Below are 24,741 nucleotides of genomic sequence, written 5' to 3'. Positions count from 1 at the left end.
TTAGAATGATGTAACACACTGATGCTTTAGTTGTTGCTAACTAAAAATACTTACTCTAAATCAAGGACTTTTGAAGTTCCCCATGTTCTGCCAGTGGGCAGGTGCACAAGAAACTGAGAGAGAGCAGAGCTGGTACAGCTGACTCGAGCTAGCCAAAGGGATATTCCCCACCATATGACATCTTACTCAGCATGTAAAGCTGGGGGAAGAAGGAGGAAGGGTGGGATGCTCAGCGTAATGGCATCTGTCTTCCCAAGTAGCCATTACATGTGATGGAGCCCTCCTGTCCTGGGGATGGCTGAATACCTGCCTGCCGATGGGAAGTGGTGAATGGATTCGTTGGTTTGCTTCGCTTGTGTGTTGTGTGTGGCTTTTGTTTTACCTATTAAACTGTCTTTATCACAACCCACAAGTTTTCTCAATTTTGCTCTTCCAGTTCTCTGTCCCAATCCCACTGTGGGGGAGGGAGCGAGCAGCTGTGTGGGGCTTAGTTGCCAGCCAGGGTTAAACCACAACACCATCCCGTGTGAAATCTATGCAAGAAAGACAGGGCTCATTTTGTCAAATTACGAGGAACAAATGGCACCAGACTGAGTACGAAGCAGCCTCCAAGATCTACTGCAGCACAGATTATCAATGCTGCACAAGTGCACTGAGCCCAGTGGCAAAGGCAATACAAGGAAATGGATTCTAGGGAAATGAGGAGGCATGGAGAACAGGCAAGTCCAAAGCTCAAGAAGATGAAGTAACAACAAACAAAAAGGAAGCTACTTATCTGAGCTACCACATGAGCTGCTGAGCATCATGAATATTTATTCATGCTTGCCCAAGATGAAAGACACTCATGCCAACCTGTACAGAGGGCTTGTGGACTGGAGAAAGATCAGTCTTGTGATGGGTGTTGAGAATACATTAGTGAAGCCCTGGGCAGGTAAAAGACACAGTCCTTACAGAAACAGAGGGCATGTTAGCGTGCCAGTGACGGGGCTGTCATTCTGATTCTTCCACTTCCTGCCAAGTGCTCCTTTTTCTCAGTCTTCCAGGGGTTAAGGACAGATGGGAACCATTAGATCTTCATGGCTCCTTTGGGAACTGTTAGTCAGACCTTTTGCATATCACAGCTCTTCAGACCTCACCTGCTTAGCTTGCCTGAGCCTTGACTACAGTGTCACTCACGCTTTTAACTGCGGTTAGAGCACAGCCATCAGAAACATGCCCGTCTTGGCTCAGACACATCTGGAAAATACACCAGCTACTCTGACAGCTTGTTACAGTGATTAATCACCTTCATTCCAATAAATTTGTGCCCAGTTTTTCATATGAATTTATCTGGTTTCAGCTTGCTGTTACATTCCCATAATTTACTAGATTAAAGAGCCTTTCAGTACCTGGTATTTTTCTCCCAAGGAAGTTCCTTTGCCATCATAATCAATTCCCAGCTCAGTCTTTTTTGATAAGCTCGGGAGAGTGAGTGCCTCATGTCTCCCATTGCAAAGCATTTTCTTCAGGCTCTGAATCATTTTGTCTGGCTCAAATACTCCACCACCCATTTTTCAACATCAATTTAAAACACGCAAGCCATTCCAGTGCCAGTCTCACAAATACAGTATGTGGTCGTATCCAGTTGCTTGTCTGCTATCCAGAGACTTAGGCAGATAAAAGCCAGCTTCCTTCTGGCTGGCATTTGGAGCAACCAAAACCCAGCCATCAGTCATCTTCACTGGTGTTGCCAGCTCAGCAGGTAAAGAGAAAGCATGACAAGGCTGTCTCCCTGCTTGTTCACCATGACATGATTCAACATGGGAAAGCAAGGCTGCCCCTGCACAGGGTACCGCTCTGAGCACAGATTGCCTCAGGCACACCCAGACCACATCCACAGGGATAAACTAGCCAACGGGCACAGAGCAGCTGTGTCCAGGCTGTTAAACTCTCTTACCCATTGGAGTGGCTGCAGCCAGACCTTTTACATCGATGCCTGGTAATTGTTCAGGAAAGTGCTAGCAGCCTGGGCAAACACTGTGCCAGGGACCATTTTGCAGTCTTGCTGTGGACCCAGCTGAGCTTCAGTACCTGGGAGTGCTCCCCGCTGCCGCCCCCTTTACCAAGAGAAATAGACACCATCTTAACACAGAATCAGCCTCCAAGGAGGGCAAAGGATGAAGCAACTCCCTTGCTTTCTTCTTCTGAACCCTCTTTCCTGATAGGTCTGCAGGGCTTCTGATTAGAGAAGTGGCAAGAGGGTGGGGAATTCTTTTCCTGCCCAGCGGTGCAAGAGCTCGCACTGACACTGGAAAGACAAGATTTCCATTGCAGCAGAACCTCTGGTAGGTGCATCAGGCCCTCAATGCAGCCTTGTGCATCTCAGCAAGACACACAGGAAGAAAAGGCAGTAAAGGCACTTCTGCATTAGCTCAGGTTTTGTGTATGAGGTCTTGCATCACTATGCAGCTGGGACCAAACTCAGGCTGGCAACCTCACGCAGGCTGATGCTTTAGCCCTGGGGGGTGCTTGAGTTGCCCATCCTGCATCAAACATCCACCCACCACCGGCACCCCAAAGCTTTCTCATGGCAGGTCTGTCCTGCTGTTGCTTGTCAGAGTCGAAACAGCAGTCACCCAGGTATCCAACGCCAACAAAGCTGGTGGCACTTGACACCCATTATAGGTAGATGAGGTGTCCAGGCTAAGCTTAAACCCCACTTTTTCTACAATTCCAGGGTTCCCAGATCAGGAGGTTGTAGGAAGAGTGATTTTGGGAAAAGATAATCTCCCCCTCAACTCAACAGAAGGGAACAAAACTATCTGGTGGCTAATACTTTGTAATATTTTGACTAGAAAAATAGGAACTTTCTTTTCCACAGAATTTTTCCCGTTCTTATATTATGTCAGTGGCAGAAAATGCTGAATCACAAACCTGGAGCTTTACAAAAAAAAGTATTTCATATGCAGAAGAAACATATCTTACATCATTTCATGCTTCCTGCTCTGCTCTCTGGTGCCACGTTCCTCATTTTCAGGCTGTTTTAAAGGTCAGCTTCACAGAACAAATCCTGACCTCAGACATGGGAAATATGCTGCCTCATCACTCCAGGATCTTTTCTCACATGATTAGTCCCAACATTCCTGTAAGTAGAACAGTCCCATCACCACTGCCGCAGCCAAAAAAAAAAGAAAAAAAAAAAGAAAGAAAAAAGCAAGATATTTTTTCTTTCCATTCCCCAAGTTAATATTCACCACCATCACAGCCTTATTTCATAGGCTGGGGGCTACTTCAGCAGTGTAATGCTATTGCCATCTATGGGCAAGTAATAGTCTTACCAGTCATACATACCAGTTAAAGTTGGAATAAAGTTGGAATACATGCCTAAACTGACAACTACTCTCAGGAAAGTTTTAAAGGACTTTAAAGAGTGTTTTATTTGAGATTTTCCAAAGGATAAGAGATAGGATCTGGATAAAAGTTCATCAAAGACAGCAATTAATTCTCATGATATTTGTTTTAATCCTTATTATGTATTCATTCATTTTGCCTGAAGAATTGTATTCTGATGCTATAATTTGAGCAGGCAGGAGAGGTCATGTTAAGGTGTTGTATAGATGCAGATGAAGCATCTATACTCCATTTATTTTGAACAAAAGACCTGAACTTATTTGAAGTTACTGCTATTGATTATCAAATATTTAAGGAATGATGGAAGGAACAACAGTGATGAACAAGCTTCAGTGCTACAGGAAAGCAGAAGATTGATTTACTTGCTTAATGACTCTTCAACCTTAATAAAAGAACCAGTCAATCTACTGGTTATAAATGAGAAATATATACTGACAAAATAGTTAGATTGAAGTATAAAAGCTACTGCAAACCCTTTTTAGTTTCCTTATGCCTCTAAGAAGAATCTGGCTCTTTTTCAGTAACCCAGTGGACCATGTTCATATGAAAAAGTTTCTGTCAGTGTCTGTAAGAAATACAAAGCAAAACTGAAGCTCCCACTCACTCACTGGGAGACTCTACAGATGACATTTAAAAGAAAGCACAACACCACAGCAAGATGAAAAATGGATTTTCTGTTAAATTACAACTAGCCAGACGGTTGTACTGCTCTTAGGCTCATGATAAAGGCATAAAGATTGCCTCCCATGCCTGCAGAGCTCATTGCCAGGTGGCATGAACCATGCATGGTTAACTTGTCAGACTCAGCCTCTTCTTGTTGGTCCCTGCTGAGCCAGTGAAAGGAAAATGCCCAGGCCCTGAGCGCAAAGATTGCCCCACAGCTTGTCACTCAGAGAGAAAAAAAAAAAAAAAAAGAGAAAAGAAAAAAAAGCACTAAGGCATCAGACCCAGCTCAGCCCCTTGCCAGAGGAAGGGGGCTGTAAGACCGAACCTTGCAGAAATCATACGAAAAGAACTGAAGCACAAAGTACTCAAAGTCAGAACAAAAAAGTTTGGATAGGATTTCTGGAAGAAAGAGGCAGAGGTGTTTGTGAATAAGCACAAGAATAGGCACTTCCAGTGACCACAGAACTATAAACAAAAGCACTTTTGTGCACTCCCAGACTACTTGCTCTTATTTTCTCTTACAGTCACATGCTTATGTGGGCCTGTACAGTTTGAAAACATGATTCATTAGACGCCTGAAATTGCAACCAAGTATTGTACTATTAACACTGACTTTAAGTTTCCTGTTACTTACTATGATTTGCTTGATAACTGTATCTCTCACGTGACTAAATCCCCACTGAATCCTTTAAAAGTTTTTGTGGATATGTGCACTATATTCCCAAAGCATTTCAGATTTACGGGCTTTCTCCCCCCAGCCCCCCCATCATTGTTTCATTGGTTGAGGGACATCCCCTTCTTTTCAGCAGATTGAAACATGCAGTAATCTGAAACAGATTTGGTGACCCTATAGCACTAAATCATGCTTTGTGGTGCTTTATTCCTGCTCCGAAAGACTTTATGCATTAGCGGGTACATAAAATTGCACCAGAGACTGAAAAGTAATAAATGATTCCATATGGTCTTAATTTTTCAAAGCAGTGCACCACTGTTTTAAAGCAATAGTGTTTCATTTTCTGATTAGGAAGATTTTTAAATAGCACTTCTAACCCACAGATATGGGAACTCTCATTTCAGATATTCTCCCCAGCTGAGAAATTTGGGTGCACCAACAATTTTCACAGTCAAATGGTGTCCTTGGTTAGCTAGCTAGCAAGGGTACAATTAGCCAAGGCAGTTAATTTCTTCCTTTTATTCAAAAAGGCTTGTGTCATCATTACTGTGAAGACAGGTCACAAAGCCTCTGTGAGCAAACTAAATAGCATACGTTCCTCTTTAAGCTTCATGTACTTGAACATCTGTCAGAGCTCAGTTACAGTTCCTCCCCAGTTTTCCCTATTTATTTCCAAGGAAGAAAATCCATTTTGGTAAAACAAGGCTTATAACACCTCTGCCTAAATATATTGTAAGTTTAACATGCCTGTTATGAAGAGTGGCTACCATATTTAGAAACAGCAGGCTCTTCAGTATATCAGTTCTCAGTGTGTATTGAATTACATGTGCTCACTTAAATAGTACCCCAAAAAATAATTAAAAAAATAAAATCAGGTCTCGCTGTCACTGTTATTGGCTCTCCATGGGTAAAACAGCAGTGAATGACTTAAGATGCACACCTTTAACGCAGCAGTTTGCTAGACAGAAGGAAAAGATTCTGCAAGGCAGGCGAGGGTGCGTGCGAATGGAAGAATTCAACTTTTCAGATGCCAGGAGGAGTTTGCAGGGTAGTTAGCTATAATTGCATGCCCTGGGCATGTTTAAGTGACATTCACATGAGCTGCAAGGAATGTAAGGCCTTTAATACCAGAAGAAGGACTGGAGCAGAACTGAAATTAAAGTTCAGAACTGCACTCCCAAAAGCCCCTGCTCAACCACTGCCTAATCCCAGAGGCTCTATTTTTAGGTTGTCAGCATCCCAAGATACAGGACATTCTGCCTTTCACATACCCAGAACCACCCCACGTTGGGCCATGCCTCTCTTCCCCCTGGGCTCAGTGCTGGAATTCAGAGCTCAGACACGTCTCCATGCAAGACGAGACCCACAGCCCCGGGTGTGCAGCCTGCTCAGAGCACACCAACACATACCAGTGGGCTCCAGCTCCTTACACCATGCTACAGCGATCACTCTTCCAAGGTGGGACAGCAGGTAGGAGGTGCCCATGGCTACCCCATCGCTTGCTGCAGTGTCTCAGGCACCCAGGAAACGTGACCCCCTTCCCATTTCTCTGACTTGACGCAGCTCCTGAGTCAGCTGCAACCCAGTTCCTCCAAGCTGGGGGAGAGAACCAGTTGCAAGTGCTTGTCATCGACTTCCCCACCATGTGCTGAGCCGCTGACTGCTTTTGCTTAACACTTCACCAGACCCTTTGAACAGTTTCTCAACTCCCCAGGGGGGGGGGAACTTCCTTCCCCCTGCTTGCCTCGCAGTGCCCCCCCCCCCCACACCAGGAGACCCAAGGTCAACTTTTCTCCCTTTTTCCCCCGATGGGGTTCAGGTGCCTCCCTCCAACCTTCCTGAGGAGTATCTTACCCGGGAGGTAGGCTAGCCTGAAGAGTGCCTGCCGGGAGGGGGCTAGCCTAGCATGCACTGTACTTTCAGCCAGCCTGTTGAACTCGAACTGCTGCCTGGGGGAAGAGGGTGGGGATTCAGAATTCACGGGAGCAATCAAGGAGAGGCCATGACCTGGCAATATACAACATTGCTATGGGGAAGGGAGGGGAAGAGCCTTGTATTTCAGTCCCCTTTTCAAAGTTTTGTGTAGGTAAGTTTGTCACAGAGGACAAAACACCAAGTTCTGGGAAATGAACCAGGAGCCACATCTGTAGCTCCTAAACAAGTGCTCTGATCACTGGAGATACAGAACGGTGCGGGGGGAGGCAGGCACTGACTTCTTCCTTCAGGGGCCTCATACAGGAGAAAACAATTCTTTGAAGGAATTGAAATGGGCTCTATGTAGGCACCTGCTCTCAGAAGGAGAGGCCAGGCTGTGAGCCTCAGCAAAGGGAGGTCCTTTCCTGCAGCCCTCATTCTCTTCACCTGATCCCTGAATAAAGCCTCTGCTCTGTGAGCCTTACACCTTATACTTGCAGGTAGAGGGAAGCAGGACTGTGAAAGGCGGTCATTTCAGGGCTACGGTACGTAACACCACAGGATCGAGGCTACACCCCTGTGCACAGCAGCATGTGGACAGGACAGCCAGCTCAGGGGCATTTTTAGTCCCACGAAGACAGCCAGCAAGCCACAGCTCCAGAGGCCCCAGCCTCCCTGCCGGTGCCCTGCCCCCAGGCACTTACACACACTGGGCCCCGCTGCTGGGCACCCACCCAGCCACCTTTCCTCAGGCCACATACAGACCCCACTGCCCCACACAGGGCTGCCGGTCCCCCCCCAGAGGTGGGCTTCAGCTTAGCTTAGGGGCAAGGGGGATGGGGAAACCCTCAGGCTGCTTTGCATGGCCCTCGGTGCAGCTGCAGCTTCTGGCTGAAGGCAGCTTTTAACGCGAGTGCCACAGTACCTTCAGGAGAGGCTTTTCTCCCAGCACCGCTGAGACAGAGCCCGACGCCTGCCCACAGCCTCCCCACACTGCCCCGCTGTACCAAGGGGCAGCCCCGAGGATGGGGCCCGGGCAGGGCTTGCAGGGGCCGCACCGGAGCCCCCCTAGCCGCACCGCGCACCAGCGGCCGCCTCCCCGCCAACCTCAGGCCAGCCAGGGCCTTGCGACCGGCGCTCCCCGCAGGCCAGGCCGGCATTCAGCCGCACAGCAGGCCTGACCCAGCGCTCAGCGAACCCCCCCAGCCCGCAGCCGCCTCCCAGGAGCAGCCCCGGCCAAGCCTGCCCAAGGCCGGGGTGATAGCGCCCATGCGCGCCGGCCGGAACCCAGGACACCCGCCACCACCCCTCCCCGCACCGCATTCTACTCGATTGTTTATTATTTTCCAAGGGGCGGTGGCAGGGTGGAGGCGCTCACCAATGGAAAGCGCCGCTGCCCTGACGGGCGACGCGAGCCGGCCAATGGGAGACGAGGGCGGGCCCCGGTGGTCACGCGCGGCTCTAGAGCATGACATCATCTGTTTGCACGGCGCAGCCTAGCTTGGTGTGGGCGGGGCGGGGCGAGAGGGCGGGGCGGCCGCGAGGGGGCGGGGCGGTTGCGAGGGGGCGGGGCGGGAACGGGCGAGCAGCTGCCGCCGCCGTAGGACTCGGCGGTGCTGGTGGCCGCCGCCTGGCCCGGGGCTCCCCTCACCCTGCCGCCGCCGGGGCGGAGGCTGTCGGTGAACCCGGCTCGCCAGGCGGCTCCCCGAGCAGCAGGCGCCGCGTCCCAGCGGCGCAGAGTAGCTGCCGGCCGTTGGGCTCGCGGCGTGCAGCGCCTCAGGGCCGGCCCATCCCGGCGGGTGCCCGGCAGCCGATTAAACGCCCTGCTGAGGTAACCCCGCCGCGGCTCCTCGGGCAGGGCCGCTGCCCGCCCCCTCCCCCCCCGTATGTGGGCGAAGGAAGGTGTAAAATTATAATAATGGAGTAATTAAGCGATAAGTAGGTATAATTAAGCCCGTATGGGGTAACCGAGACGGATTAAGTGACATGGCCGGGTTGCACAACGAGTTACTGGCGGGGCAGAGCGGCGTTTGGCCGCTCGGAGCAGCTGGAGCCAAGTGGGAGAGCTAGCTGGCTGGCTAGCTGGCTGGCTAGCTGGCTGGCTAGCTGGCTGGCTAGCTGGCTGGCTAGCTGCACAGGTACTGGAGAGGTCCGTGCAGGGACTCGGGCAGGAGGCGAAGGGAGGTGACTAAATACCTCCTTGAATCATTAACAGAAACTGCGGTTGTGAACGTTAAATCCTTTCATATCATCTAAGCTGAATGTAAAAAAAAAAAAAAAAAAGGTGGAGCTTCTTGTTGGATTTTGGCAATTGGACTCATCTCACCCTAATGATATAAACTCCGTTAATGCATGTACTCCCCAAGTATTCAAAAATGATGATGCAAGCTTTTGAGTGGTGTTATACCAGCTTAAAAATCAGTTTTTAAAAGGTTTTAAAATATGCAATTAGGATTGGGGTTTTTTTTCTGCTTTCTTCCTGGTCCTGAAAGTACACTTGGGTCACATCCATGGCACATCAGGAACTTGGCTATTGTTTTAAAATGGAAGCTGAGATGCTTCTTTAATGGGACTTTAATAACAGGGATTTCAAGAAAACACCAGTATTGCAGGACTCATAAATAAAGCTGAGAGCTGGCAACACCACTATGCACTGCCGTTGGTGGCTGTTACTAAGCGTATGAAACACTATTAGAAACCTACTTCTGTCCATGAGAACCTTGAGAATCTTTCCTGGCCTACAAAGTGCAGCTTTTTGGTGGGCCTTGACAATGCAACTTCAACGGACATGAGGCTGCTTTAATAGCAAATTTTGAAGCTATAGCATTGAATTTTCCTACTTCCTCAGCTTCGCAGCTCCTTTTTCAAACAGTTGTGGGGGTTTTTTTGAGGTTTCATTGTAAATATTGCTTCTTCCAGAAAGGTGATCCTGTTTTTTAATGAGGATGACTGCAGTCACTGTTCTCCATGCAGTGCAAAAATGGGTCAAGAATTCTTCAGCAGTGGGTTGTCAAGTTTAGGTGTAGGCAGAGCTGAATGCTTCCAGCCTCAGAGTTCAGTCCCCAAATTGTCAAGATCATTTGAGGAAAAAGTTCTTTTCTCCACAGTAGTAATGTCACTATTTCCTTCTGCTACTGTGCTTCTCCTTCCACTCCCCTCTGTTAGAGCGGTCAGTCAGCCAGTTTACAGGCTGAAGTCCAACTTCAATTGATCTTTAAATTGTTGTTCATCACTTTGAGGAAAATTTTATAGTCATATCTCTCTAGTTGTCTTTGGCTAACCCTTCATGTCTCCATGGCATGATCTGGACCCTTGCTCTGTGTCTATCTGCCAGACAGCCAATAACTGTGGAACCCATTAGCCAGTTTTAGCCAAATTGAGCAGAAAGGTTAAAGTCTCAAAGTATGAAGTTGGCTGGTTTATAGATGACATTTCTTTCTAATCAGCACACAAGTTACTCTGTATCAGCCACAAAACCCACTGCCCTTTGCCCAGTCTGCATTTAAAGGACATAGTAGGGAACTGTGGGAAGAACAAAAAAAAATACACAGAGGGAGCCGCTCTCTCACAGGATAAATGGGAGGGGTAGACAGGGTTATCGCAGTGGTCACAAACTTCTCTTGAGACCAGGCTGCAGGTGGCTTACCAAACAACCCGTCATATACTTGTGTGAAGTCCATGTAGACAATGCAGCTGTTGTTTAATGTAACTGCAATATAACATTGTTTTATTGAGGGGCAGTACACTTTACAGTAGATTTCTATAATGGTGTAATGGTGAGAAGTTCCAGGTCCCCCACCCCCCATGTAACTTTAGCTCCAACCATGCTTCTGCAAGATATTTGTGTAAGAGAGGTAATGCCAGAAATGTGACCTGCACTTCTCTAGCTATCAGCTCAGGAGAATGTGGGTTATGGCAGAATGAAGGAGCAATCACATCTGGGTTACCACTGTGAACTGGTACACTCTTATGGGAAGCTGGCTCTGAATTGACGAAATGGAAGAATGAGAATGAAAACTGAGCTGATGACAGCCTGTAGTTGAACGCAGAAGCTTAGAAGAGTTAATCTCAACACAAAAATCACTTATGAGGATTCCCACCCAGAGTGCCGTCATAGGAACGTTACCCCCCCCTGAAGCAGTATGCCACAGGCCCCATGTCTCATGGGTCTCATGGTCCATGCACAGCTGAGATCACCCACAGAGATGGCTCCAGGCTGCAAAGTAATGGTGACCCCACCAAATGCATATAATCAGGTTCCGTGATAGGTACACATGTTCTCAATATGAACTGGAGTAGGGATAGCAGATGAAAAGGGATGCAGAGGAAGATGCAGCACTGCCCTGAAACACTTGCAGTCTAAGTAGGCACAATAAGTGAAGGAGGCTTTCAAATGGCCTCAGGGCTGGCCTAACTTTATTCCTGTCAAAGTCAGCGATAAAACTCCCATAAACGGAACCTCTTTCAAAATCCCACCCTTGAGGCATTAAAGTACTTAAAGGAAGAGACTGGAAATCGTGCAGGCTTTAGATTCAATTTTGATCACTTTTGATACGTATTTCAGTGGGCCCAGCCATGCAACAGCAATAAGAAGGGCTTCTCTCTCTGTCTGTTTTGCTCGTGCACATTTGGTAAGTAAAATGTGTAGGGACAATTATACTGTGGTTTTAATTCCGCCTCAAAATGCAGTATCATGGGCACACACGTGCTGTGTGGAGCTGTGAAGAACTGGTACCATCACTTATGTGATCAAAGCTGTATGGCTGATACACCAGTGAATTCTCAAGAGGGCAGATAATCTTACAGCAAAGGCCCAGGGCTGGCACTCAGGAACTCCAGTTTTATTTCTCAGTTCTGCATGGGCTTCCTGTATGACCTCAGCACAGTCATGTAATTGCTCGATGCCTCAGTCCATCATCTCTTTAATAGGGTTACTACTTACTTATTTCCTTTCTCCCGCCCTGGCCTGCCTTACTCGGCCTGCAATTCTGCCAGGGAGTGGAGCATTTCTTACCACGTGCAGGGCCTGCACCCCGTACAATGAGACCTAATGGCAATGCCTGTAGAGCAATGCAATGCCAATTAAATAAATAAATGAAGATGATAATATAATTTAGGACTAGATTTGCATCTCGTCATCCAGCCCAAGGTCAAAGTGCTACACTTGCCTGGAACTTCAGGACCTGAGGAAGCACTCCGTGGGGAGGTTTCTGCATCCGTCAAAATCAGCCCCAAACACTAGCAGGTTTTGGGAAGGGGCCGAGTGTCAGTCACAGCTTTGCCAGCCAGCTTTCTCTGGCTGACTGCTGAAAGCCACAAGTAGAGGCTCCTCAGAGACGCAGTGTTGGACTAAGCATCTTCTCATCGTGCACGACCTTGTCTGATCTTGGTTCCTGGCTCTTCAACTCTGCTGCCGTTCTCCTCCCCTACCAACTACTAAATCATACACATGAATGCCAGTATCCCAATTGCAGAGTAGCCAGTGTCTTTTTGAGCTGCCTTGCATTCCCGTAAGGAGCCACGTTACAACAAAAGCAATGGCAGGGCATGCAATGTCATGACCCAAAATGGAGCTGCAGGGAAAACTATTTCCATTACTTGAACCTGCATTCATTCTGATTAATTCAGTGTCTCCTACTATATTTAGATAACTGAGGATTAATTGTATGCATGCTGAAATGCTGTCCCTTGTAACAACACCATGCCAAACTATTCCTAACTTGAGTGCCCCTTGAATTCGAAACCTAACTAGACCCTGAGTGCCTTAGGCCTCACTTAGAAGGACGTGTAAGGCATGTGGGATCAGGGCCTCGCTGTTTTCTAACCAAACTGAATGGTTTTCAAACCTCATTGCTTGTCTATAATGCTAAATAAATCAAGGATAATTTAATTTGCCTGCTAATTCTATGCAGCAATGCTTCAGCAGCACACCTACTTCTCTGCACATGCTGCTGTCTATATCTGGCATCAGAGACACTACTACTGTTGTACCAAATCTAGTCCATAGTTCAGTCCGATACAAAACTAGGTGAGAACTGATACATACACGTTGCTATTGTAATGCATTTGTAACTGCATCTATATTAATAGCTTTATGTTCCTTGGCTTTGTGGGTCACCTCTTTATTCAACCCATAATTAACTACGTCTTCAAGTGAACTATTTTGGAGGGCTTTCTGCTAGGGCATGGCCTCCGAGGAGGAAGTACAGCAGGATTATATTCACGTGTGGACATGTCTGAACTGAACACGCCCTGTATCACACACTGGTGGAATTAAAGTTTTCAATTGGGCTCCAGATTTAAAGTTTACCAGAATAACTCCCGCACCACTGATTTATGAGCAGCGGAAACAAGACAGAAGAGCAGCAGCGCGCTACGCCGCCGTGCCTGGCAGCCCGAGCTGGCTCCATGGCGAAGCGCAGGCAGGGAGTGCTGCAGCTGTGCCCCTTCCTGGCCAGGCGGGCAGGGCGCAGGTCAGCGGTAGGGACAAGCCAGGCGGTTGCGGCTGGTTTTGCCGCTTCATTTCTAGCAAGCGCGGAGAGCCAGGGCGAATGCAGCCCTGGGAGGAGTTACCGTGTGCTCCGAGAGACTCGAGCCTTCCCGCCGCCGCCTTCCCGCGGCCCGGGCGGCGCGGTCAAGACCCGGGCGGCGGCTGAGACACGGCCGCGGCGCCTCGGAGATGCCGCTCCGCAGCCGCGGGGAGGGCGGGCGGGCAGGCGCTCTCCCCGCCGGGTCCCGGCACCCTCTCCCGCTCGCCCAGGCCCGGCGGCTCCCCCTGGCCCGTCGCTCCCGCCCCGTCGGGGCGGCCCCTGCGCGGCACCGCCCGCCCTCCGCCCGTGGGCGGGCCGTGCGGTGCCGTGCGGTTAGGTTGAGGCTCCCTGCGTGTGTCTATAACTTTGTGTTGCTGCCGGTGGTTGTTAGGAGGAGGGATGTGGAAGTCGGCGGCGAGCAGGGTGACAGGCTGCTCGGGCGGGCTGCGGCGGCGGCTGGCTGGCTCGGCGCGGGCGGATCGCTTGCCTCTCGCCGGCTGCTCGCAGAGGGAGCGGGCGGTGTGCCGCTTTCCCCTCCTTCGCCTTTAAAGGGAAGGCGCCTCGGAGCTGAAGGCGCAGGAGCAGGAGAAGCAGGAAACATGCAGCAGCGCTGCTTCTTCTTCCCGTGAATTCGGATCTCGATTTCTGCCGGTGTGGAGGTGGCTGTTGATTCTCCCCCCCACCCCCCGCCTCCCTCCCCTCCCGAAGTGGCTCTCCCTGCCTCTTCTGCCTGCGCTTTTTAAATGACTTGAGTGAAGGGGGGGAAAAACTGTCAAGATGGCAGCAGCAGGAGCAAGGAGGTTATGAATGTGGTGTTGATGCTGGAACAAAACCTATTCTCTTTGGCAGCCCTAGGGAGGGCTTAAAGCTTCTGGACCTGTTGGAAGACTGGCGATTTGATTTGTTCCCGTTGTGTTTGCTTTTTCCCTGCGAGAAGAAGGATTTATTATTTTTTTAAATCGACCAGCCCCCGGGGTGGCTTTTTCCCGCCCCCTGCTCCGTCGGCTGTGAGATTTTGGGGGGTTGGTTGCGTGTGGCTTGGGGGGCACCACAAAGTGACAGGCTTACGCTAATATGCAGTTGGATGTACGCTAAGACTTCGGCTCCCTTTAGGGCGTTTTGAAGAAGGAAAAAGTCTTCGGCGTAATCTGAAAGACCCCTCTCCCTGCCCTCCTGCCGAGGGAGGGTGCAAAGGACCACCCCCACCCCCACCCCCCAAAAAGGGAAGATATCTGCGGAAGCGACGAGGAGCGAGCTCGGAGGCGCCGGGGGCGGGGGGCGGGGGGGTGTCCTCTCCGGGCTGGATACAGCGCGGTTCCCGCTGGAGCTACTTCTGCATCCGCATGGAGTGAAACATAAACAAACGCACACACGCACCGCAGGAGCGGCCGCTGCTCCGCCGGCGCGGAGGGCAGCGCCGCGGGCACCTCCGGCACCGCCCGGCCCCGCGCTGCCCGCCCTGCACCGCCGCTCCGGCTCCTAATCTGATTTTTTTTTTTTTTTTCCTTCCCCTCCCTCCCCTTCCCCCCGGCTCCGGCGTGCGCATCGCCCGCGGGGAGCGGGGCTCGGGGTGCAGCGGAGAGCCTGCCAGCCCTTAGCGGAGAGCGGCATGCCCGCCCGGCGGCCCCCCGCTTGCTAGGCTCCCGTCGGCACCGAGGAGGAGGCGGCGGAGGAGGAGCGGGGTCGGCGGCCGCCCGCCCCGTCGCAGCGCCCCGCCACCGCAGCCGCCCGCGGGGGAGGCCAAGATGGCAGAGGCGTCGCCCCCCGCGCCGCTCTCTCCCCTGGACGTGGAGCTGGACCCCGAGTTCGAGCCGCAGAGCCGCCCCCGCTCCTGCACCTGGCCCCTGCAGAGGCCTGAGCTGCAGGCCAGCCCAGCCAAGCCTGCCGGCGAGCCGCCCGCCGACGCCGCCTCCATGATCCCCGAGGAGGAGGACGACGAGGAGGAGGGGGGCAGCTCGGCCATGGCCGTCGGCAGCGCGGTCCCCGCGGGCGGAGAAGCGGCGGCGGCGGCCACCGCCGTCCCGGAGGAGGCGGCGCGGCTGCTGGCCCCGCTGCCCGGCGGCGGCCCGGAGGGGCCGAGCCTGTCGCCGGGGGGAGCCGCGGCGGCAGGCGGCGGGGGGCTGAGCGGGGGCCCGGCGGCGGCGCCGAGGAAGTGCTCGTCGCGGCGCAACGCGTGGGGCAACCTCTCCTACGCCGACCTGATCACCCGCGCCATCGAGAGCTCCCCGGAGAAGCGCCTCACCCTTTCCCAGATCTACGACTGGATGGTCCGCTGCGTGCCCTACTTCAAGGACAAGGGCGACAGCAACAGCTCGGCCGGCTGGAAGGTGAGGCGGGGTCCCAGGGCCGCGGCGGACCCACCGCGCCGCCCCGACGGGCGGGCTGCCCGCGGGGGATGCGGCCGCGGAGGGGGGTGCCGGCGGCGTTCCCCGACGGCAGCCGGCCGGGCGCTGCTGATGGCCGTGCTGGGGGACGCGCTGTCGCCTTACCTTTCTCTATCCTTTTTTTTTTTTTTTTTTTTTCCTAAATTTAAGGGAGGGGGTACGAAAAGTTTTGTCTCGTTCCTGTTGCTGTGTGGAAGCGGTGAGGGCTCGTAACTCTGGGAGCAGGGGAGACGCTGGAGCGGAGCAGGCTTCTGCGGTGTAGAAGCACATAAGCAGGGAGGGGAAAAGGGAAGGAGGAGAAAAAAGGAAAAATATTTTTAACGGTGTGCGTGTGGTTTTTTTGCTTTGGTTTTCTTTTTCAAGTTTTAGGTATCTTTGGTGTGACTCGTGCTGGGAATAAGCAGATTTGCTTTTATGCAGGGTCAGTCTGAGTCTCAAAGCTCAAATACAGAATGACACTGTTATTTTTGTCAAGAAAAACCCCAGTGGTTTCCCCACACGTTCCTCAAAGGCAATAGAGGGAAATTTGGGTCTTGACATTTCTTCATGAAGTTAATCAAAGCGTGGAGTTATTGGCTGCTCAGCCACGGGAATGCTTGGTTTGCGATTCCTGCGGTGCCAGTGTACGAGGGCACCGTCTACTGATAAATCCCTTATAGTCCAGCGTTTTCTGTCCTGCATTGTGACAGTTAGCAGCTAAGATTACTACCGTGTTAATAAGTGAGAAAAAAAAATAATCTGTTTTTGTGGTTTGTTTACTCAGTGCGTGCAAAAGCACGTTGCAGGCAGGCAGGGTTTTACTCTCAAAGACAAGAGTCTAATAAAGGCCTACCAGGAGCCGGTGCTGCACGTAAAGCACATCTGAAGCGATTTCCAGAACTGATTTTTTTCTCCTCGTTTTCCATGTCTATTATTAGTGTCTGTCAGATGCCGAAATGTCACGTACTTGCAGCTATACAGAAATGCAGGTGCTGCGGGATGTCGATACTGTTTGCAGAGGGAAATCCTGGTATGGTTCAGTTGCTGCCGGGGGCTGATACTGGCAGCGTTCAAGACTGAGTTTTTGAAGGGATGGCTGAAGGCGAATTTGCTGGGAAGTTTTATTGTGTTACAGAGAAATTAAATTTCCTCTTTGAATCTCTCTAGCTTTGGATCAGGGGAAAACCTGAAGTACACAAATTGGTCAGAAATACTGTATGGATGAAACATTTCTGGCAGTTTTCTTGTTAGCAGCCCTGTTTCACATTTGGTGCCTGAGTAGGACCTGCTGCTAGGAATTGAAGTACAGCTGTATGATTTTTACCTTCCAAATGGAGCACTGTGAGGAAGCATTTCACTGACTTGTCTCAGGCTGGGGAAAATACGAACACAAAGTTTATCGGTGGCACAGCTAATTCCAGACAAGGCTTTTAAAAAACCCAGATCCTTTTAACAGTTTTTGCGTCTGTATTGGATGCTGAATTTTGATCTGACTTTACAAGTGTGACACAAGAGTGTGATGAAGGGTTACATCTTCCGATGACAGCCCGTGTCTTAGAAGTTGTTTGGTTTCATGCAGAAGCAGTGGCTTTAGATGTCAGCTGCTATGACAAATCTAGCCTTTTTATCTGATATGTTGAATTTTCAGTAAATTCTCTATACCCGATTCCAATGAAGACTTGTCAAACAATGGGGCTGATACTGTTTCGGCTGAATTTGGTGGCAAAACTCCTATTTGCTTCAGCTGAAGCAGGATCTGGGCCATAATGTGAAGTGCTTACATTGATTAGTATGCTTAATACAGTCACAATTTTTCTGACAATTTTTACTGTTAATTTGATATTGATTCCTTTGCTGAACAGCATTAACTGGTACTTGGAGCTAATTAAAATGTTAAAAACTTGGATCCCTTGAGATTCCTCCGATATAATTTAGTTCAGAAGTTTCTCACAAGCCTTTAAGATGACCTTTCTCAGGAGATGCAAGCACATTGGTAGCAGAAAATTCTGCTGCTTTAATGACTGTGAGCTGTCTCTGGAAGTTAGGGTAAGGAGTTCGATCGCATTAATGGTGGGTGCAGTTGTGCGTGGGTGGTAGGGGCATACTGAAAGGGGGAAAGGAGAGGTCAGGAGCTAATAATTTACCAGGCATCGAAAACTGCAAAATTTAATTCCTTAACAGGACTAGAGTTTCTTTTAATATATGTATATATGTTCAGAAGAGGACTACTTCAGTTTCTTGGCTGGAAAGTAAATTAGTTTGTGCAGAGGCAACACACTTAAATAGAGACTCCATCTTAGTCTCCCAATGCTAAACCACATTATATGTTATTATCATCTTTGTTTCCCTCACAGGTAATGAATACAACTCTTCAGGAACTAATGGCAGCTTTTCACATCAGACTTTTTCAGATTGCTAGTTACACCGAGATTTTAAATGCACAGAAGATAGTTCTGTATCAGGAGGCTTTTATCTTAATTTAGAATATTTTTTACACAGCTAAGTTAATCTTCAAAGATAGGAAGCCCATTTGACGATATTCTGCTCTGGCACTGAGTGGGAAAATTGTCATTTTAAACAAAGAGAAGAAGAGAACTTGGTTTTATTATCTTATGTATTATTATATATGAAAATATTAATACCGTTTCCACTGAGACGTGCTGAATACCATAATCCGTAAACATAGCTGGGATTATACTCCTCAAAACAATTATTTTAAGAGCTATAAATTAAAGTTACAACTATCACTTTTTTTTTTTTTTTTTTTTGCCTAGGGCATTAAAGCAGAAGTGAGTATTTCAGATGTGGTTAGGAAGGCATATATTAACGTTTCCGCTAATTCAGATAAGGTTTGCCCAATACACCCCCTCAACAATCTTCTTTGCTTCCCCCTCCCCCTGGCCCCGGTGGGATGTTAGCTAACCTAATACTGCCTGACAGCTAACTAGGGCAGTAGTGTACGGTACATGGCTGCAGAGCCAGCACACTGCGGACACTGCTGTGTGCCACGAGCAGCTTGGTTTGCTACAATCCTGTACACTTCCATATCACCGGGAGGGGTTTAGGTGCATGCTTCAGTATCCGCTTATTGTCTTGAATACTTATGGAGAGTCAGTATTCGTATTTATCATTACCGGAGCAGGGGGAAAGGCCTGTGGGTGGGCTGGTTTCACCCTTGTGAAATGCACTGTGCCAGGTACTTCCATAGAGCTCCTTGATGACCAGATCAACCTGTCTTTCCAGATTCAGGTACCCATTACCCTGTCAATATCCTGCAGTCACAAAACTAGTGTGCTGACTTAAACCCCAAGTTTTTGCCCCCAAATATTTGGGATGCAGTTACTCACTTCAGTAATCTTGAAATAGAAAACTGAACCACCTTTGTGTCTGTGTATATAGTAGAGGTGCCTGGTTTCACTATAGCTTAAGTACTTCCATATCTCTTCCTATAATGTTATTTTGTAATTTCTTGCAATGCTATTTTGTGAAACAGTCTTTTCTACATGAAGAGTACACTAGGGGGACTATTTTCCTCTTTGTTGAGTGGTATGGAAAGAACTATGAATCTTTATACACGGATACCAGCAATTCCCAAGTTTAAATGCAGCTGATTTGCTTTGATTTGTTTTTTATATCAGAAGCCTATTTGTTTTACACCTGTTGCATTCATCTTCCCCATGAAAGATAAATACTAGCTGCTGGGATATTTACTTTGAAGAGGTGATTTTTGTAATCTTTGTACATGGACATTTAAACATTCCTTACCATGTTTTATTGGTATATGTGAAGAAGGGCTGCAGTCCCTTCAGCGTAGCAAACACATGAGTCTCTTCTCTAATTATTGAGACTTGAAAAGATTTGAGAAATTTGCCGGCAATCTAGACAGATGTCTGAATCTGTTAGCCAGATGCTAATAGGCAAGATGCGTTGGACTTTTTTAATCATCATCTTGCAAAGGTTGTGGGAAGGAAGAAACACCACTCTTATTTCTCCTTCCTTGGAGTGGCACACTGTCTTTATCAGGAGTGGCAGCGTAAAACTGGAGTTTGTATCAGTTTCATTTTTTCTCTGCCTTTTTTTTTTTTTTTAAAGACTGTGTTTCCCAGTTAATTGCTAGCATGATTATTTTTTCTAGCTTTATGTTATAGTCTTGTTTTCTTTTTTTTTTTCTCCGAATTTTGAGCTGCCTTGTTCAACTGTACAGAAGCGTTTGGGTTACAAACTGTAGCCTGATTATTTTAAGTTTTGATCTACCGAAGCAGTTTAAGCACGTGAATGGATCCTTGGGACTTCACTGGGATTACTTGTGTGCTTAAACTTACTGCTTAAGCATCTTACCTGATCAAAGCCTTACTGTGTTCTGCTTTAACAAAATACTCAGTAACATTTGTAATTGAATTTTGTTCTGAGCAAGGTAGAGAGACGTGTGGTTTCACCCCCGAAGTTGAAACTGCTAGATAACAAGCTTCTTGCATCAAAGAGGAGTATACTTTAGTATCAAAGTAACAAATGACTTCTTAAACTTTCCAGTAGAAACCATATGTAGATATTAGTGCCTGTTACTATTTTCTATCTGTAACATACATCAAAGATCTCACTTTTCCCCAGCTCATGCAGACAGGTGACAGCTATTAGGGGAAAGAGAGAAACACCGAGTAGCTCTCCCAGAATCCTTGACATTGATTCACAGTGTGACAGTGAGGAGCACCTCCACTGAAGGACTTGTGAAATGAAGATAAAAACACACCGCTTTGGTGAACGTCATTAGCTGCAAAGAGTCACAGGCTCTGCTAAACTTAACTTCTGTTGTGAATGGGAAACGTCCAGTGAATAATGCCAGATAGTACTGCTGTCAGGTAGACCTGCACGATAAATACTGGAAGCAATGTTCTTCAGTTCTTTGGAGACAGAAGGTTACCTAAAACAGTCACGCAGCATTGATGTTGTCCGTATTAGGTTATTAGTGTCAATATTTGAGCATATTTAAAATAGGAAGCTTGAGAGTTGGAGTTTGGCTCCTACACTTAGCTGTGTATTTGGAAGTACATGGTTAATGCTAACAAAAATTAAATCACCTCAGTGGCTTTTATGTCTGCTGTATTGTGTTGGCTTGAACAAGCACTGTCTGATGTCTGAGACTTATCAGGCTAGGGGAGAGAAGCATCCTGGTGCTCTGGCCCCGGGATGTCCTGCATCAGCTTGGTTTTGTCCTGGTAAATAGAGTGGTGTCTTACACGTGAGGCCATTTTGTATTCGGGTCATTTTGGTGGTGCTACACCACTTTGCTCTAATCCTGGGAGATTAGGGGAGGCTGGGCACGTGCTGGTGCATTTAGAAAGGCGAGTGATTAGGGTTAGCCCGGTGGTTTCATGAAAGCTCTTTGTGCTGAGGTGGACAAAGTAGAAACCTGGAGTCAGTGGCGTCCCTTGCAGAAGGCAGGCAGTGCTGGGGCGGGCACAGCTCCCCCACACCCCCCTGCAGCAGCTGGCCTGTTTTCAGCCAGTTTGTGTGGGGTGGATGGGGGAGAAGAAACATGAAATCACCCCAGAAAATTATGGTGGGTGTGCTGGGTTCAAAGGGAGGCAGGAGGGATTGCCTTGGAGATAAGGGAAATCAGGATAAACAGCCAAAGCATTTCTCTAGGTGACAGCCTCCTGAAGGTGCCCTGCAAGATTTTGGCAGCCAGCTATTTTGCGTGGAAGTATGGAAAATCTTTTGTGAGGATTGTTTCTTATTTGCAATGCAATTACAGTGGGTCTTGGCATAGTGGCGGCTTGCCAAGGGAGAAACTGAAAGTATTTCCTAATGCAAGTTGTTACTTAGATTAAAATCTTCGTGTGTTCTTGTTTCTCTCCTACTTTTTTAAAAGCCTTACTACTATCTGTGTCACAGAAAATGTGCCCAAGGGCAAAGTTACAAAATGGTAGTGTTAGTGTCTTTTAAAGGCACGAGGCCCTTCATGTTTTGAGGCAGACTCTCTGGAGGAGGGCAAGCTCTGAGCATCCTCCCACCAGTGCTTCATTCCCCTTGCCACAAAAAACTGTGGTTCCTCGGTTGGCACTGGAAAGGGGCCACAGCCTCGCCTGGTCCCAGGGCAGGAGGGACATCCAGGTCCTGTAGCACGTAGTGAGTATCCCAGTGAAGGCCTGGCTGATAACACAGTGCTCGGGGAGCTGCAGGGTTTTTTTGATGTGGCTTTTCTTGGGGCTGACAATATGTGTGTAGTATAGTGGTTCAGGAGCAAAATAAAGTGTTCAAGTAATGTGCACAGTCATTCAGTTTTCGGTAGTGCTGGCTCAGCACAGCATGAGTTAAGTGAAGATTATGCTTAACCTTTTATTTGCTCTTTTTTTATGCTTCTACAAACTTAGATTGTTCTTTTCTGTCACAATTCCCTGAGCATTGCCACACACTAAGCTTGGAAAATGAGGTGTATTTAGCCAATTTATGGCCTGACATATGTTAATTAACATTAATTACCTGCTTGAATAGTCCATTTAGCACTTATTATTAAAAAGTGGCTTGTCTACAGAAGGGGATTTTCCATCAGAGTGAGATGTTTTGTTCTAACTTGCTTCAGAGTCAGGATGGGGTACCCTGTGCTTCTCTGCACGGCTATACCAGTTTCCTGATGTTCCAGTTGTGTGTGTGGGATACGATTGCACTGCTGACAGGCACCAACTCCTTACCAATGTGTATTTGACACTTACTTGACATCAGCTTGGCTTTCCCAAGCTAACCAGCATGTTTCCAAGTGGTTTTTACTAATGGTGGGTACAGCTCTTGCTCCTCTGATTGAGGCAGCTGGAGAGAGAGCCATAGTTCTCAGCTTGCCAGGAACTGCAGGGAGATCTGGAGGTCTGTGGTGATGTGGCCCCAGCCCCTGTTTGGGGTGGAGGAGTAGGAAGAGCTCAGGTGTGCAAGGTGTGCGTAGGAGTTGCTGGGCACACTGTAGTGCCCTGCGGGGGGTGTGTGTGTGTGGGGGCACCTTCAGCTCTGCATGGCTGAGGATGATGGACCTTGAGGCTGCTGGAGCTATTGAGAATAGACCACTGCTGAGTGGAGCACGGTCTCCAGCAACAGGTTGTCTCTTGCTGTATTCTTCAGCTATGTTATTTTAAGTTACCTCCTGGGCCCTGTGTTGGGCAAGGGTTGTCACAGGTCATTGGTCTGAAAACCTGTGATATGAAGGGAGTAACAAGCAGACAGCACTCATTCAATTTTCAAATACCAATATATATATTTTTTTTTATAAACTTCATTCCTCAATTCCCCATCCCCCAATTTCTCGTTCCTGTCTTGGGAGACTCTAGGGACGTTGTCCTACTTCTCTTTCACCATCCTTCCCTTTGTAACACGAGCCTGGAGGTTTGCATGATGCATGGGGTGCCTCTGTGGGAAATGGAGGGCTGGCTTGTAACTGTGCAGGGCATGTTGCAGAGTATGGCATTTCAGTTGGGGATGCAGTGTAGAGGTGATTAGGCTACAGGACTGATGAAGAACGATTTCAGGGCAGGCAAGGGGTTGGAAACAAGCAAGTGATTGTGTTAGTGCTCTGCCTCATCCCTGCGGTGAAATTGCAAGGGAGCTGCCTTTCAGTGGGGCTGGAGAAGAGTGTTGCTGTGTCGCCATTGCTTTTTGCCGGAGTGGTTCCTCTTGATGCTGCGCCTAGCTGCCTGGTCCAGGAGGAGCCAGCCTGCAAAGCCAGCGCCCTTTCCCTGCGCCACCCACCGTTGCACATTTACTCAAGGACTGGTATGCTCACAACACTGTTTGCAAACTGCCAGTTTGAGGCAGGTCAGGAGTTAACAGCATTGGTATCTTGTTAATAACTGTTGTGTGTTGTCATGTCGTCTGTCCCCTCCGTCCGTCCCCTCTCCCCGCCCCCCCCCCCCCCCCCCCCCCCCCCGGACTTTGCTTATTGGGGCGATTTGCTTTATCTGTATGCTGGTACCTGAAGGCTGTTTAAATACTGCTGATACAAAACACCTTTGTGAGATTTCAGTGACAAAAAAATGCCTTTCTGGGAATTTGTACTGGTAAAGAAATGCCTTGTGAAAATTAGTGCTTACAACAGACTTGTGCTAATGAACTGAAGGGATCACTTGTTTGATTGCAACCTGCTATGTAGTTAAGAGCTGAATTATGAAATGATGGGTTCTCTCTTGAATATGTTTCTTTGCAAGTTATTACTTTGCTTTTCTTTATTATTTTTCCTCTTCTGGTGAAGTTACCACTTGCTGCATGTAAAAGGGACGTGCGAGGGAGGTGCGTGCTGGGACAGGAGGTCAGAGGGCAGCCTGTGGGTCACTGCCAGAGAGCTGGAGGAAGGTCTTTTTGAAACGAGGAGGACGGTGTGCAGCACCTGGAGCTTGTCATCAGGGCCTTTGCAGCTTGTGCCTCCAGGTCTCCCAGAGAGTGCTGCCTGCCGGTTTTAGGGGGCAGGAGGCTGCTGGCAGTGGGTGTGGGGCTCTGCCGGTGCAACCTCTGGCTGCTGTACACCCGAGTGCTGCTGGCAGTCAGGTGCATTTCCACGGGGTGAGTCAGTGGATCATGCCACTTCTGTGTCCTGTCACCCATTGCCCGTGCTGAGGTGAAGGGCAAATCCTGTTGAGAGCCAAAATCCTGTTGAGAGCTCCAGAATGAGGGCAGGAGGCAGGAGTGCTGCCAAAGGTGTCGTTTTTCTACATTGACACCTACCTCTGCGGCTGCCTTCGTGCCTTGTGTTTGCTGCGGGTCTGCCTGGAGGTTGCTGGCAACCTAGCCCTCAGCCTTGCGGCGCCTTCAGGCCAGCCTGCCCGCCCGTCACTGGCTTTTCAAGACCTTCGGCTTTCCCTAGGGAGCAGCGGGGGACACGGGCACGCCGGGGATTGTGATCAGTGGGTGGGACGCAGTCCTAGGAAAAAGTTTTCGGTAGGTTTGCTGGCTCCTGAGTCACGTGAGCAGAAAATGGCAGGTCTGGGCTGCTTGCCAGCGCTTGAACAGGGAGGTAACATCTGCTTATCCCCACACCAGAGGAGTGGGAGGCAGCAGATAACGTGGAAGGCTGAGGAGGACAGATAGAGGAGCACTCAAACACATCAGCACACGTCCGCTTGGGCTTCACACTGCCTCCCTGGCTGCTCTGAATGCTCACTTCGCGGTGGGAATGAAAACTAGTTTGAATGGGTGCAGCCTAGTTTATGATGAGGCAACTACCATGGGT

General features: G+C 49.0%; 1 protein-coding gene across 2 annotated transcripts in view; it reads left to right on the top strand.

Annotated features, from left to right (window-relative positions):
• The first annotated feature begins 9,051 nt into the window (after positions 1-9,051).
• The window catches only part of FOXO3 (forkhead box O3), a 102,057-nt gene continuing 86,367 nt past the window's right edge, over positions 9,052-24,741 (top strand). The window contains exon 1 of one of the 2 annotated variants that reach the window (XM_055713095.1): positions 9,052-15,500. In XM_055713095.1, coding sequence (XP_055569070.1) covers positions 14,919-15,500 — 582 coding nt within the window. In that variant the 5' untranslated portion in view covers positions 9,052-14,918. The remainder of the gene's footprint in view (positions 15,501-24,741) is intronic. The other variant, XM_055713093.1, reaches the window with a different exon arrangement.

Source organism: Falco cherrug, chromosome 6 (assembly GCF_023634085.1).
Source record: "Falco cherrug isolate bFalChe1 chromosome 6, bFalChe1.pri, whole genome shotgun sequence".
Lineage (NCBI taxonomy): Eukaryota > Metazoa > Chordata > Aves > Falconiformes > Falconidae > Falco > Falco cherrug.
This window is presented reverse-complemented; position numbering and strand designations above follow the sequence as displayed.